At 43.5% G+C, this 14,108-nt stretch overlaps 1 protein-coding gene across 2 annotated transcripts in view; it reads right to left on the bottom strand.

Annotated features, from left to right (window-relative positions):
- Positions 1-7,187: 7,187 nt before the first annotated feature.
- epha2b (eph receptor A2 b) overlaps positions 7,188-14,108 on the bottom strand; it is a 23,700-nt gene continuing 16,779 nt past the window's right edge. The window contains exons 11-17 of one of the 2 annotated variants that reach the window (XM_031868777.1): positions 13,599-13,796; positions 13,379-13,440; positions 13,078-13,287; positions 12,766-12,915; positions 12,440-12,633; positions 11,275-11,430; positions 7,188-9,852 (exon numbers count right to left, since the gene is read on the bottom strand). In XM_031868777.1, the coding sequence (XP_031724637.1) occupies positions 9,744-9,852; positions 11,275-11,430; positions 12,440-12,633; positions 12,766-12,915; positions 13,078-13,287; positions 13,379-13,440; positions 13,599-13,796 (1,079 nt within the window). In that variant the 3' untranslated portion in view covers positions 7,188-9,743. The remainder of the gene's footprint in view (positions 9,853-11,274; positions 11,431-12,439; positions 12,634-12,765; positions 12,916-13,077; positions 13,288-13,378; positions 13,441-13,598; positions 13,797-14,108) is intronic. The other variant, XM_031868778.1, reaches the window with a different exon arrangement.

Raw genomic sequence — 14,108 nt, 5'->3', positions numbered from 1 at the left:
ACAGAGAGAGAGAGAGCGAGAGAAGAAATCGGGGAGAAAGCATGAATGCCTGTTTGCTGACGATTTTGAATCTCCTCCCCTCTATTTTCTCTTCTACTCTCCTCCCTCTCTACTCTTCCTCTCCATCCCACTGTATGGAGGAGACTCACATTGTGAATGGAGGGCTTGACGACAGAGCAGAGCTATATGTTAAATATGTTAGTGCTATTTTGATATGGGAACAATTCAGCACATTGTATTAAAGTACCAAATAATGTCTACCTGCTGCTACAAATGTAACAATACTGTTTTTGATGCGTGACATGAAAGAATATTTAACTGTTTTCCTTGAAATCAATATCTCATCAAATAATTCACACTGTGCAACAAATGGTAGTGAAAGTACAAACAGTTTTGTCAAGTATGTCACAGAGTAACAAATAATTAATCACAACAAGGTTCACAGTGAGAGTATCGGTACATAATGCTTAGGAATTTTGTGGCTTTCCTGTATCGAAGAGATAGAATCTGATTATTGCCGTTTATGGGTCTATATGCTCCGAGAACTCTGACATCTTAAATTTCTAGTTTTCACAGATTTAAGTTTCATAAAATTCAGACATATAGACTCAATAACACACATTCACACCTCAATACACAGCATGCTGCGTCTCCTGTGACCTCGTTAGCTCTGTCACACACACACACACACACACACACACCTGTAATGAAATGTGTGAATGCCGGGATAATGGAACCAGGGCTCTTGCCGTGGGGGAAAATCATGTTGCCATGCCATCTTTTGTCCTTTGATACTTAATAAGTAATGGTGGATATAAAATAAAATGGGGTTATCATTGCTAATATACGTATACACATGATAACATGACGGCTGGCCTCCATGGGCGGAGGCAGGTGAGGTTGGTGTGGACAATAAGCCTCACTTCCTGAGGACTCCTCCTGGAACAACCGTACATTAAATCAAACCTTCAGCAAAAGTGTGCCGACTTTTCAATTAGTCTTTTGTGTCTGGTGGGAAATCCCTCCTTCATTCATACATTTACTATTCCCTGTTTAAGAGACACTCAGTATACTCAGCGAAGACTATAGTCTACTGCCTATGTGTTACCGTATTTTTAGTCTTCACTGTAAAAAAACACAAAAGTACAGCCAGCAAAGTTTCCAGACAGATGCCTGTCAAATTACAGCAATTAGCCGTTCCACAAAATTACAGTGCAGTTTTTAGGACAAAACGGGACAGTTGCAAGTCATTGTCTAATGCTCACTGCTGTGTTCTTGACACCTTCACATCTTACAGAGGCTTCACTCAGCGGCTACTTGCTCATCGAGGTGCCTGATTGTTACGTCTGAAAGCATTGACAGAGTGTCGGTTTTGTTCCATCACCAGGTTACTGAGGTCAGGGTTAGATCTACTAGTATAAGATAGAAGTTGTACTTTTTTTCCTAAGAATTTCTTGACTCCTGAAAGACGAGGACCATTCTGCTTCCAGTTCTTGTGAAATCTATCTTGAATATTTGTAATGATCTTATGGAACTTTTTCAAAGACTTTCAGATGCCTAAAGTCGATATTGAGACCCAATCGGCATGGCAGAGAAACCTGGTTGGGAGCAGTCTGACCTCTTGTGGTGAAAAGGCAAAAGTGCAGCAGTTCTGTTATCACATATCTATCGCCCTATATTTTAGAAAGCAATGCCACAAACCTCCACATGTGTTTTCTGTTGACTCCTTGTGAACTGTGTTGTTAATCCAAACGTGGAACACTGCAGGAGGGTGCAGGAGGCCCTCCTGCCTCTCACCTTGCATGTTGCAGAAACCTTTTTGTCCCACTGCCTGCTTTCTGATGTCCCTTATGTGTGCCTGGATTTCTAGTATGTTTGGAGATTCTATCACACAAAATATTTCTTGAATCTTGAATTTCATTAGATGAGAACATGTTGTTTTTTTTTAGCCCAGTCGTTGAGGAGAGCAAAGGGAGCAGGAGGAATGTGTAACGTCTGCATATACTGTGATGCTCCTCACTGGGAAGCCACAGACATTCAGCAGCAGCCATTTCTGTTCCCCTTTAGGCAAAGAGGGAGTTGGATGCCTTTCAATACCGGATGATTCTCAAATAGCACCATTTATGTGCGCATAGTACATGAAACACGTTTTCAGTTCGGAGTGTCGAGTTATGACGGAATACAGGTGTGATTACTTTGATTCTGTAATTGATAAATGATCCACCTTCGGGGGAAATTTAACTTCTATTTTAGTTTCAGTCTGTGTCAATGTGGGAATTTCCAACTCTGATATATGTTAAATATGATGGGGGGGTGGCGGGGGACCTTGGAGGTATGTTATAAACCTTTCACAAGGTCAAGCTTACAGACCACCATGTTTTTTTATAGAGCCACCCTGCTTCACGTTCACACAGCCCCACGTTTCACACCCGGAGGGGATCCACATGGTTTGGCTACAGTAGCTCTACTTAAGGTTGCAGAGCACATGCAACAACAAAATCAATCCTGTTGAGGCTCAGATGAAGGCTTGTTTGGTAGACAGTGTGAGCCTTTAGCTGAGATCAGAGTCTTGAGCTTTTGGCGATTCTTGCTGCCATCGTGGTTTGTATCCAAAATGACCACCTAATTCAAATCTTTCAATCAGCTTAAGGCTAACTGAGAGCAGAATTTATCTACTGTTTCCAGCAACATAGATCTCCTTCAGGCATTGTAAAATCACCCTCACGAAGCAGAACAAGCTATATAGACACAAACACAATAATCACTCAGGTGATCGTGATCTACATGATTGATCACAATCATCTACACTCAAGTTGGCCCAATCAGAGCAGGGCTGAACACCGCTGTGGGATATTCCACTTGGGGGACAGAGCATTCCTCCCTGAAAAGAGCCTAGAAATATCAAGACTAATGTTTGTGGCATATATTAAATATAACATATCAAATATACATCATGACAATATAAAGAAAAAACCTCTAATACATTGAAATACTCAGAAAAATAAAACAAATTTCTAACTTTGGAGGTTCCGACGCCCGAGAATAAAGCTCACTCCATTAACATCTGGTTAAAAGTGTTAGCTGGAGCCCTGTTTGGACCGTCATGTGCAGGATTTGATTATGTTTTTCTTTGTTTATGTATTTTGGAGTCATTACAAGATCTACATTTGATCTACTTTTACGTGGTATTCATGAGGAAGCTGAGAAAACCTATGTGGAGCTCCTTGTTCTGCGCTGGCTTTTCACTTTTGCTCTCTTTGCAGAGTTCGGGGACACACGTGCCAAGCAAAACATGAGCAATGCTGGGAAATGCCTCGCCGAAACAAGGGACGACAGCCTGTTGTCCAACACGACTAATCGTGTGAGACCTTCTGAGGGAGTGTGAGGGACTTTCTGTGGCTTGCCTGCACATTTGGACGGTGACTGGAAGTCTCGGTTCCATTTGTCTCAATAACTAAGTAATCATAGTTGTATGTCTTGTGTGTTAGCGCCTCACTCTGCCAGAACTCGCTCTGTGTCAGCCACAATGGAACCATAATATTAGCTCTAGAATCACATGATAGACGGAGCATGTTGAAAACCACTGTCTGCAGACAGACAGACCACTCTTCACTCCCTCCCCTGCCCCTTCTGATATCTTCTCCTCATTTTCAGTGTTTTGCCACAGACGCACCAAAATAGCCCTCCTAGCCTTGAGGAAAACATATTCTGATGACATAAACCTAAATGACTGCTTTGTCCCACAAAAAAGGGAATGTGAAAATGAGGAGGACTTTTGCCGGCTAATGGCTTTGGTTACTTGGCCTGCAGCAAAGTTGGCAAGGTCTGTCAAGGCTACACCAACAGGAAATTGCATTAATCCAAAGCTGGGCTGAAGTAATTCACTCCCTTCTTTATTCAAGGCTTTGCCAGCGTTTTCAGCGGACCACCTCGGCCGTCCTGGTAAGAGAAGAACAGGAGTGAGAGGCCTGGGGGCCTGACTGAAACCTCCCCTCCATGTGCTCCCTAATTGGTTTAATGACCGTAATTATCTGCTGGGGTGCATGTTGTGCAGGGGACGATTAATGGCCTCCAAAACATATGCAGACAGGCGGAAATTAAGAGGGGGGGCGGGGGGGGGGGGGGCTGAGACAAAGAAAAAAAAAGAGCCATAAAGTCGCAGAGAGAGACGCATCCTGCTGGGTAAGAGAGCTACAATAATGACACAGCGTTTTCTTTCTTTATGGGAATTTTGTTGCTGTTAAAATGTCATATTAACTTCTAAAGCTTGGTTCTTCATTTGATAGAAAAAAAAACATTTACTGGATGTAATCTGAGGCACATTTACAGGACATGCCACCCATGCAGTGAAAAAGGTAAAAGCGAACGCTCCAGAAAACATCCACACATAGTAGGCCTACAGGAGCCACCACAGCGGAATGACTTACGTCACAGTACCACTGATGTCCTCTAGATGCTGGCTGCAAAAGATCTCTGACTGTATTATAAAAAATATACTTTTCAGCGATAATAATTGGTTTGGATCACAAGTTTGTGTCAGGATGGTGAATTCCTCTCTAGGGCTGCGACTAGATTAAACAGCAAATGTGTGACCTTTTTCATTGTGTAGCACCTTCAACCCCTCGCTACCTCAGACCTGTTAGGCAGACAGTTTTAGGAGGAATTTGGTGCAGTAAGACTGCTGTGCTGCCGCAGTTTGACGATTCTCTCCTTGACAAAACCTCCTGCAGTAGCCAGAAAGGCACCTTTAGGTGAGCAGCACCGAGACATTTATAGGCTCTCGCAAAGACGGATTTGTGTGAATTTTTATGTGTTGAGTGACATCAGCAGTGCCATTAGCAGGAATATGGAGTGAATTAGGCCGGCGTTTCAAAATATACAAAGAGTCTGCAGAAAGACAAGGCTTATGTCAACAGCAGCTTGTGTGTCTGGTCTCTGCTCCCCCATGTGTCGCCTGGTGCTGACATCAAACAGATCGCAGCAGCACATTTGGGGAAAATGCTCGCTGTTGGTAATAATTATTTGCTCCTCACTGTCTCTTTAAATAAGTTAATTAAATCATTAAGTTCCAGCAGCTTAGTTTGTTGATGAGCTGTGGCAGCATTCAGAGCGTAATCTTGGATCAGGACGTATAAAATCTTTCAGTTGAGAATGTAGTGAAAATGGGAAAATTGAGGGGCTTGGAGGAGACTTAGGGAGCAGAATAATCTGCAAAAGCCCTGGAGGGCTGGTGAGAGAAACTGCAGCGGAAAGACGCAGGAAGCCCAATATAGACAGAAATTGGAGGATGTGTTTTCTGGTCAGGAACCCATCGCTAAAATTAGCGTGGATGTAAATTCCTAAGCGTGGCCGGTTTTCGAATCCCCGCGTGACACATGCGAGCTTCCAGGAAAACATAAGAACAAAAAATAAAAATTGAAATACAAATGGAAGGGTGGCGGTATAGGGAGAGGTCATACATGAACAGTGCCATGGGAGTGTTTTCTCTCCTTCCTTAAGTCTTTTCAAATTGACCTTCCCCCTCTGAACAAAGACATCTAACAAGCCACAAAGAAGGAGGAGAAAAGCTCTGAAAGCAAAAGCCGCGGCCCCCACGCACAACAGTCCACGGGGGGAGGCCTGGCCCTGGACGCCAAGCCTTCAACACAATCACCACACATGCTATTGTGGCCTGCAGTAAAGCCCTGGTAGGGCTCAAATCTCCAGCTAACCCCCATCCACCCCCACCCTCGCCATTTCTCTGTGTCTCCATGCATCCCTGTCATTTACAGTCCTAATGACAAGACACAAACTTCCACACATTCAACCCCCGCAGAGCGAGGATAATCACATTACAGCTGACGACAGGGACATAAACCAAGCTGCACCAGCAGTCAGTTTGGACGCACTCAGACGTGGATTTGCATAAAACCAAACAGTACAGTCAGCAGCTGTACGTCGTGGCTCCGCTCCTCTTTTTCCGTGGAGGATGGAAGAGGGGGAGAGAAAAAAAAGAAGAAAAAAAACACCGCGCTGTGAAACACTGGAGACGGAAAGTGGTGGAAGACTTTCTCAGTTTACAGTCGCCACACAAAGCCAGGACTATTTCTAGGCATCCTATTGGCTTAACAGAAGCAAGAACACACGTCCAACTGTAAGTCAAGGACAAGGACTCATAAGTGTCAGATTCAGGTTCCCATGGCCAGCCTGCATTGGGCTTGTTCTCGCGCTGCTTCTCTGTTGAGCCGCGGTTTAATTCAGCACCTAAGTATTGACACTCGTCTTTCTAGCGCGCGGCTCTTATCTTAGGAATGCATTTACGGCTTTGTCGCTTGCATCAATCAGCCGAAGCCGATAATTTTCAAAATGCGAGGCGCCAGGGACTTCCATGCCACTGCAAGGTCAGAGTGAGTGAGTGAGATAAGGCAAAGTGGATCTGTCAAGGTGAAGCACAAAGTCAGCAGGGGGCATGTCTGGACTTGAATTCTCATGCCTGAACATTTCCATTTTATTGCATTCTATTAGCATGTTTTGTCGTTAGCAGGTGTGAGTCTCGCCATCTGATGCAGCATTTGCCGCTGATATTTGTATGCTCGCCTTCTTGCCCGCTGCTGTGAAGCATTCCATTCCAGACATTGGAAGTTCCCTAATGAATTGTCTGACCTCTGACCTCTGGTTTAGTTTTGGGAGAAAAATATGTAAATATAGGTAGTGAGAGAAGCGGGCGTTACACCAAATGTATTTATTAGTTCTCTGTGGTTAAGTTTAGGGATCAGACTGACTGCTGATACAATTTTGGTCGTATTTGCTTAGTTTTGACGATAACGTCAAATGTCTGCTGTGAAAAAACACCTATTCATTATTGGTAACCTATTCTATCTATTGAACGTGAAATATTCATTATTGCAAGTGCAATTCTACACGTTAAACTATTAATTATACAAATGTTTTGATAAATTCATGCAAAGATTATGAGCAAATAAAAAATACGAAAGTATTGTATTAAAGACATGCTATGTAGTGAGGTGAATGATGCCATAATCATGTCTGGTAACTGCATCTCCAAATATATCACATTTCTTGGCCATATCTTCCTACCCAGAATCCCAATGTAAAGGGCCGTTACACTGTATATTTCTAGGCAGTAAGACAGAATCGTTTCCATCCACAACAGAGGAGTTCATGGGAAAAGAAAATGTGGAGTCATCTTGGTCATTACCCAAGAAAGATCACGGTCTCTGTTAAATTAATACAAACATCAGATTTTTCAAGCTTGCTTTTATCTCATGCGTCTTGCTTTAATATCTGGTTGATTTGATTACAAAATATTAATCTAAAATAAAAAAAAACTTTAATTGCTGACAGGAGTGCTGATGTGTGTTGTGTACAATGTGTGTGGGTTCTTGTCTGGACATCAGTAGTGTAGAAAGCTCGATAGTACAATGTGACTACAAGTCAAAGTCCTGCATTCAGAACCTTACTGAAAGGAAATGATGTAAGTATTAATCAGCAACACATACTAATAGTACAAAAAGTACTCATCCTGCAGTAAATTGTCTGTCAGTGTTTTACTATTAGAAATGATGTTTCTGGATTAAAATGACTGCTGCATTAATGTGCATGTTGCATTTTACTGGTGCAGAACTTTATGGTTGTGCTAATCTTAACACTTAAACTACATATACTATCCTGCTAGGTAGTTTAATTTATTTAGTTTAAGAAGTAGGAGCACAGGGTGTAGATGTAGTGAAGTAGAAGCATACAGTTCTAGTATCTCATATTTGTACTAAAGTACACTATTGATTAAATGTACTTAGACACATCCCACCACTGCTGGACCCCAGTTCCCCCCTGCAGGTAATGAAGCACATGCATGTTTATTCCAGGTTCAAACACTGGAATTAAACCATCCAGCGGCATCATGAGGATATCCAGGTGGAAGTAGAAACATCCGGGCACCGCCTAAAATAAATAAAGCGTTCCTCTGCTCTGTCTTGCATCAATCATACAGCAGGCTTTGCTGAATTAAACGCAAGACTTCATTGCTCCACAAATGCAGTGAATTTTATTTGTATTGAGAATGAGAGCACAACCTTCAATTATAATCCCAGCTCAGTGTTTCTCAGCATAAATAAATAAAAGTAATAAAAATAAATAGACTATTAAATACAGTATAAAACAGGGAAAAAGGAAGGAGTTTGCTTTCCGATGGAGGAACTCTCAAAAAGTTTGGAAAGGCAGCAAAGGGAGGAGACATCACTTTGGAAAGTGATGAGAACTTAGAAAAATAATCAGTTTGGTAATAAGTGAGATCATAGAAAATGTACAAAAGGTAATTGCAACCTGTAAACCAGAGTAATAACATCCCTTTTCCAAAGATGGATCTATCCACTACAAGAGAATCATAGATGCATTTGAAAATACAGTAAAAATTCAAGTAAAGGAAGGTGTACATCAGTAACAATGATTTGCAGTCATCAATTAAGAGCACTGGGGAAACTGTCCACTATACACGTCCCACTACAGCGGCAAGCTGCTTCATTAAAAACAGAAGCAAACTCCCGCTAATGTCCCACAAACAGGCACTTTAAAATGTCTTTGAATGTGTGGCACGAGCCAGGCACTACATTTTTAAAGAATATAGTTTCGTCCTGTCAACATGTATCAATATAGCTTCTACAAAAATAAATGACACATTGAAATTGCAAACCAAACTATTATTAAGTATGAAATCATCTCAGGCACAACAAGACTCATTAAATCTTTTTTTTTTTTTGTTTTGTTTTTTAAACGGAGGAATTTGCATTTTTTGGCAAACTTCCCCCTCTCCCTCTTCCTCTTCATTACCGGCACGCTATGAACAGATGGATAGCTTTCTAATTGAAACTTATTCAATTCACACAATTTACCACTGCGATACAATTTCATTTTGTTCGGGATTTTGTGTGTAATCGTCCTTTTCCATGCAATTCCGAGACAAACCAAGACAATGAAATTCTAGATCCAAGTGCTACATTATAAATTGTCACCCCAAAGTTTTTTGGTAATCTGTACACAGAGTACCTGATATATATCCTTTTATTTTTCATACAACATCACTTACATGATTATAGCTTAATTTCTGCACAGATCCAGCAGAAGGCCAGTAGCAACACCAGGTCCGTCTGTGTTTGTTTATAGACCGTCTCTTTAACTTTGGGCCAGCTCAAGCCATCGACCCTCCATCCTCATTGGTCTGGAAATGGACCAAAGTGCCATTTAAAAAAGGGAGACGCCGCGACATCAGCGCTAACCTCCACGTAAGTGAGGGCTGGGCTCCACCGCACCCACACTGTCACACTTACTGCATTTGTTTGTTTGATACTGGATGCAACAGGGTGCAATTTTGTAAAGTTGAAGCCGTTCCCAGAACTGACTTGATTGTTGATTTTCTTGAAGCAGGAATGCGAAATGAGAAAAAAATAAAATAAACGGGGGAGGAATGAATTGTAACTGTACAGAAGATGAAGATAGTAAAAATAGAGATCTAAATATACAGAGTCTACTTGATACATCTATTGTTGTATATTTGCTCAATTCCCGTGTGGATAAGATGAAGAAATCAAAAATGTACAGCAAGTCAGTCTGATTCAGTCGGCCCCCAATGGATGGCACATGTCTCTTGGTCCTGCCGATTCAACGCCGTGCCTGCAGTTTCGCTCCAGCTCAGAGTTCAAAGGGCTGCCTACTTCAGAGCCCACATTCAATTCCCTTCGTTGTCACGATCACACTGCGAAGACACTCAGGGTGCTGGTCTGGTCCTTTAAACCCAAGATGCTGTAGGCGATTCTTTTCAAATGGCCAGGCAGCCTCACGCCGATGTTTTTAATATCCCTGTAAAAGAAAGGAGACGTGACAGAATATAAGAGGAGCAGCACATGGATTTAAACGTTGGACTTGTTCCAACACTTTTCACACACATCCTTCCTGCCTCTTGAGCCTTGTAGTAATCACTAACTCATCCAACGTGCTAGAGTGCCAGCCTCCACGCCAATCCTGTGCAGAGATCGATCGCTGAACCAGCACGGAAAGGTGGGGGTGTGTTCCAAGTTAGCAATCTGCCGAGGTTTCAATTTATCTCCGACATTAAAAGGGTAATGACTGGGGGCTTCGCTCTTCATGAGCACATGATGTAAACCTGCAAGAGCTCCGAAACGCGGCAGCCCAAAGTCAAAGCCCTAATTACAGCCTTAATTACTTAACGAGGATTCTCCCTGTTGACCATGAATCACTCGTCTGGCAAGCAGAGGGTGGGTCGTAAATAACCGCTGGTTTTCCAAGAGTGTTACCAGATGCCCCGAGATGGAAACATGGGGCCTTGAAATCACACCATTCTGTATGACAAATACTTCAAAAGGGTTTGTCGTCTGCTTTACAGTCTGCCCATCTCCCCAAATCAGGAGCAAGACCTGCTGACACACTTACACTACGGCAGAGGGAAGTGGGGGAGGGGGTCCTGTTGGCTGGTCATGCGGTTAGGAAAAGCTCTGGGCCTCATTATTGCTTCAAAACAACCATATATTATGTGCTTCACTATGGGTGAGTCTGTTTCATTAAATTACCCCCATAGCGCTCCTACATATCTGTAGCTTACACTACCCTGTGATAAGTTCAGAGGGTACATTCCAAGTGCACCTCTTCAATCTTTCTAGAAGTATAAATGTCAGGGCCTTTAAATCTCATCCATCTATTTCAGTTCCTTAACACAGGCTACTCTCCTCTTCCACCCCTCCTTTAATGTTGAAGAAGCCACAAAAGGCCTTTGCCCTAAACAGGCAAAACTGGTGGTTTTCGGGGCTCTAGCAAAAGTGCTGCCCAGAGCTGCCTACAGTGAAGGGAGGGACGAGAGAGAGAATGGAGAGAGGAAAGAAGAATAAGGACTGCAGAGACCACAAGCCACTGCCACCAGCCCACCACAAATGAGCCCACTCCTTCTCCTTCCCTCCATTACTTTTTCCATCTAAAACATTTCTCAAGTTGTAACTGAGGTTGGAGATTATATTGTGCGCAAGCTATTATGCAGGCTATATAAAAGCAACTACTTTTAGAAATACAAATACCTAAACTACCAGGGGGGGGGGGGTGCATAACAGACTTCATCGTGGGAGGAAAAACATCTTTGTTGGTTAGAATTTATGCCATAATTAGACAGCAAAATGTTCCTCTTCTTTGCCAAAAACACACTGAACCAAATAAAATCAATAGATCAAAACGCATTATGTGGCATCACCAAATCTGAAATCATGTCCCACTCACTCATTCTTCATCTGCAGGACCTGGTCCATGGTGACAACCCCAGCGCAGTTGAAGTTCTCACTGTACTGACTCATCTTGATGGACTCCAGCCACTCGGACACCGACCTGAAGGGGGAACCGTCCGAGCCGCTGGTGCTGGGCAGGCGGATGGATACACTGCAAGCAAAGGAAAGTAGATCTAAATGATAGTGATCAACAGGCTTTCCCACAACGAAGGCCGATGGTGGACGACTGCAAGAAACCAGTTGGTGATGAAAACCAGTTGGAGCAGTGAGGGCGAGAGCCAATTAAAACATGAGCTTGACAGCCTTTTGTCCTTTCTTACTGCTCCCTCACAAAAGGGAAAATATGCATTCATATACACACACACACACACAATCGCATACAATGGTGCTTTTGTTATTCCCTGGCAGGAGTGTAAACATGTTTCTGTCATTAGCCTGGAGGCATGGTGTCAGTCTGTCCTTTTAATGGTTTAAGTAGAACATCTTAAAGCTATTGCCTCTCTTCCCCAAATAATCAGCCCATTTTGAACTTGAAGTAAACGGGGAGCTGCTGTTTTTAAGCAGGTCCAGGTCAAGTCGGGAGAAGTCCAAGACAATGTTCAATTCAGGAGGGAGACGAGACCGGGTTGTGAAAGAGATGACACCAGATTACGACAAGGTCCCTGGTTTGGTTCCAGCCTGCATGTTGTTCCCCTCTCTCTATCCCCCCCGTTTCCTGTCTTTATCTCTACTATCAACTTTCTTAAAAAGACAATATTTTCTTTATTTTCATTTTTCCTGTCAGAGTTGTTAATAGCCTTTTTACATAAACTCAGACCATGTCCCTCTTATGCAGAGGCCTAATGATCAAATACTGGTCATGTTTAAAAAAAATAATAATGTTTCTTTTTAGGCGAATAGCTCTTTCTAAAGTTGAGAACGGTTCCGCTTCTTGGACAAATGGACATACCAGAACCAACCAGAAGGGAAACTGAAAGAGTACAAAAGGAGCTAACAGAAGTGAGACTCGAAATTATCTTTAAAAAAAGAAGCATTGGGAAAAACCTTTGGTTGTAAGGTGGTTTCCAAGAACTGGTTGCTGATAGTGGCAGCTGCTGAAGGGTCAGCACTAGACAAATGTGTGTTTCAAGCCCCTGGTCTTGTATGCAACTAAATCTTACCGTGGGTCAAAATCTGCGATAGTCTTCAGGGAGTCTGGGCTCCGCAGCAACTTGTCCAGCAGGTTGACGATGTCTCCAAAGCGCGGCCTCTTGGAGCGATCCTGGAGCCAGCACTGCAGCATCAGCTGATAAACAGCTGAGGGACAGTCCATCGGAGCCGGCAGCCTAAACGCCTCGTTGATAGCCTTCATCACCTGCAAAAAGATTTTAAATGAGATTAAATCTCCTCTCCCTGGTAGGCTTCTTTTTTTCTTTACATAAATGTTGGCTCTAACAGCAAAACCTCAGAGAAAAGTGCAATCTGTAAACTTGCTGTAAACACTTACCTCATGGTTACTCATGTCCCAGTAGGGCCTCTCGCCGAAGGCCATGACCTCCCACATGACGATGCCAAAACTCCACACATCGCTGGCTGAGGTGAACTTTCTGTATGCTATTGCCTCTGGAGCCGTCCAGCGAATTGGGATCTTACCTCCCTGTTCAGGAAAGAACAAGTTAGAGACAGAAGAACACAAAACAAGAGGACTCTTCTAAAAGCCAACGTTGCTGCGCTTAGATACCACGCTGTACCTTGTAATGACATGACTGAGGTGGATCTTTTTTGCTTGAAGCTAACAGGAAGTTCCATGTCTACTTACGCTTGTGGTGTACGTCCCCTCGGGATCGTCCTCCAGCACCCTGGATAGGCCGAAGTCTGACACTTTACACTCCAGGTTGTTGTTCACGAGGATGTTGCGGGCGGCTAGGTCGCGGTGGACGTAGCTCATGTCAGAGAGGTACTTCATGCCCGCGGCGATGCCGTGCATCATGCCCACCAGCTGGAAGGAGGGAAACTCGCCATCGTGGTCCTGATGGCAGAAAGTGAACACGGATTAATTTAGTTTTGTGACCAGAAACATTTTCCAGAGTATCGTCACAAAAGTAAAGTGATAGACTTACCTTAAGATACCTGTCCAGTGCTCCGTTCTCCATGTATTCAGTCACGATCATGGGATGTTTGACTGCACGCACACACACGCAGAAAAAAAGAACACATTATGTCCCTGAACTTGGATAATGCTGGCGCATTTACAGGAATGTTTTATTAATGTGCACTATCCTTAACCAAATACATAAAATAACTGGGCCAAAAACGGGTGTAAAAAGCAACAAAACTCACAGAAATCCTTACATTTGGTCACCACCCCCTCCAAGCGAATTATGTTTTGGTGGGAGAACTGGCCCATGATGGAGGCCTCGCTCAGAAAATCCTGCCTCTGCTTCTCTGTGTAACCCGGCTTCAGCGTCTTGATAGCCACCGCCACCTCTTTCCTCCCCGGCATCTTCAGATTGCCACGGTACACCTCACCGAACTCCCCTGCAGGAAACAAACATCAATGGAACGATTGATTTAGGAAAGGGATATCAGGTGGAGGGGCGTTTGATACTTCTGCTCAGGTTTCTAGCTGCAGGGGTTCGCTGTGCAACAGAATGAAAATAAGGAAGTCTCTGTGGCCGTTTCGCCTGAGGCTCTCTCACAGAGGTGTGTTGTTGGCTGGGTGTTGAGAGAGAGCCTATGTTGTATAATTGGTGGATGGCCTGTGGTGTGGAAGCATGGGAATCAGCTGTCACATGAGGAGAATGGGGGGGGGGGGGGGGGGGGGGGGGGGGGGTCGGGGGGGGGGGGGGG

This window comes from Anarrhichthys ocellatus, unplaced genomic scaffold (genome assembly GCF_004355925.1).
Source record: "Anarrhichthys ocellatus isolate YVR2014 unplaced genomic scaffold, GSC_Weel_1.0 scaffold44, whole genome shotgun sequence".
NCBI lineage: Eukaryota > Metazoa > Chordata > Actinopteri > Perciformes > Anarhichadidae > Anarrhichthys > Anarrhichthys ocellatus.
Note: the sequence above shows the minus strand (reverse complement) of the source record. Positions and strands in the feature narration are given on the sequence as shown.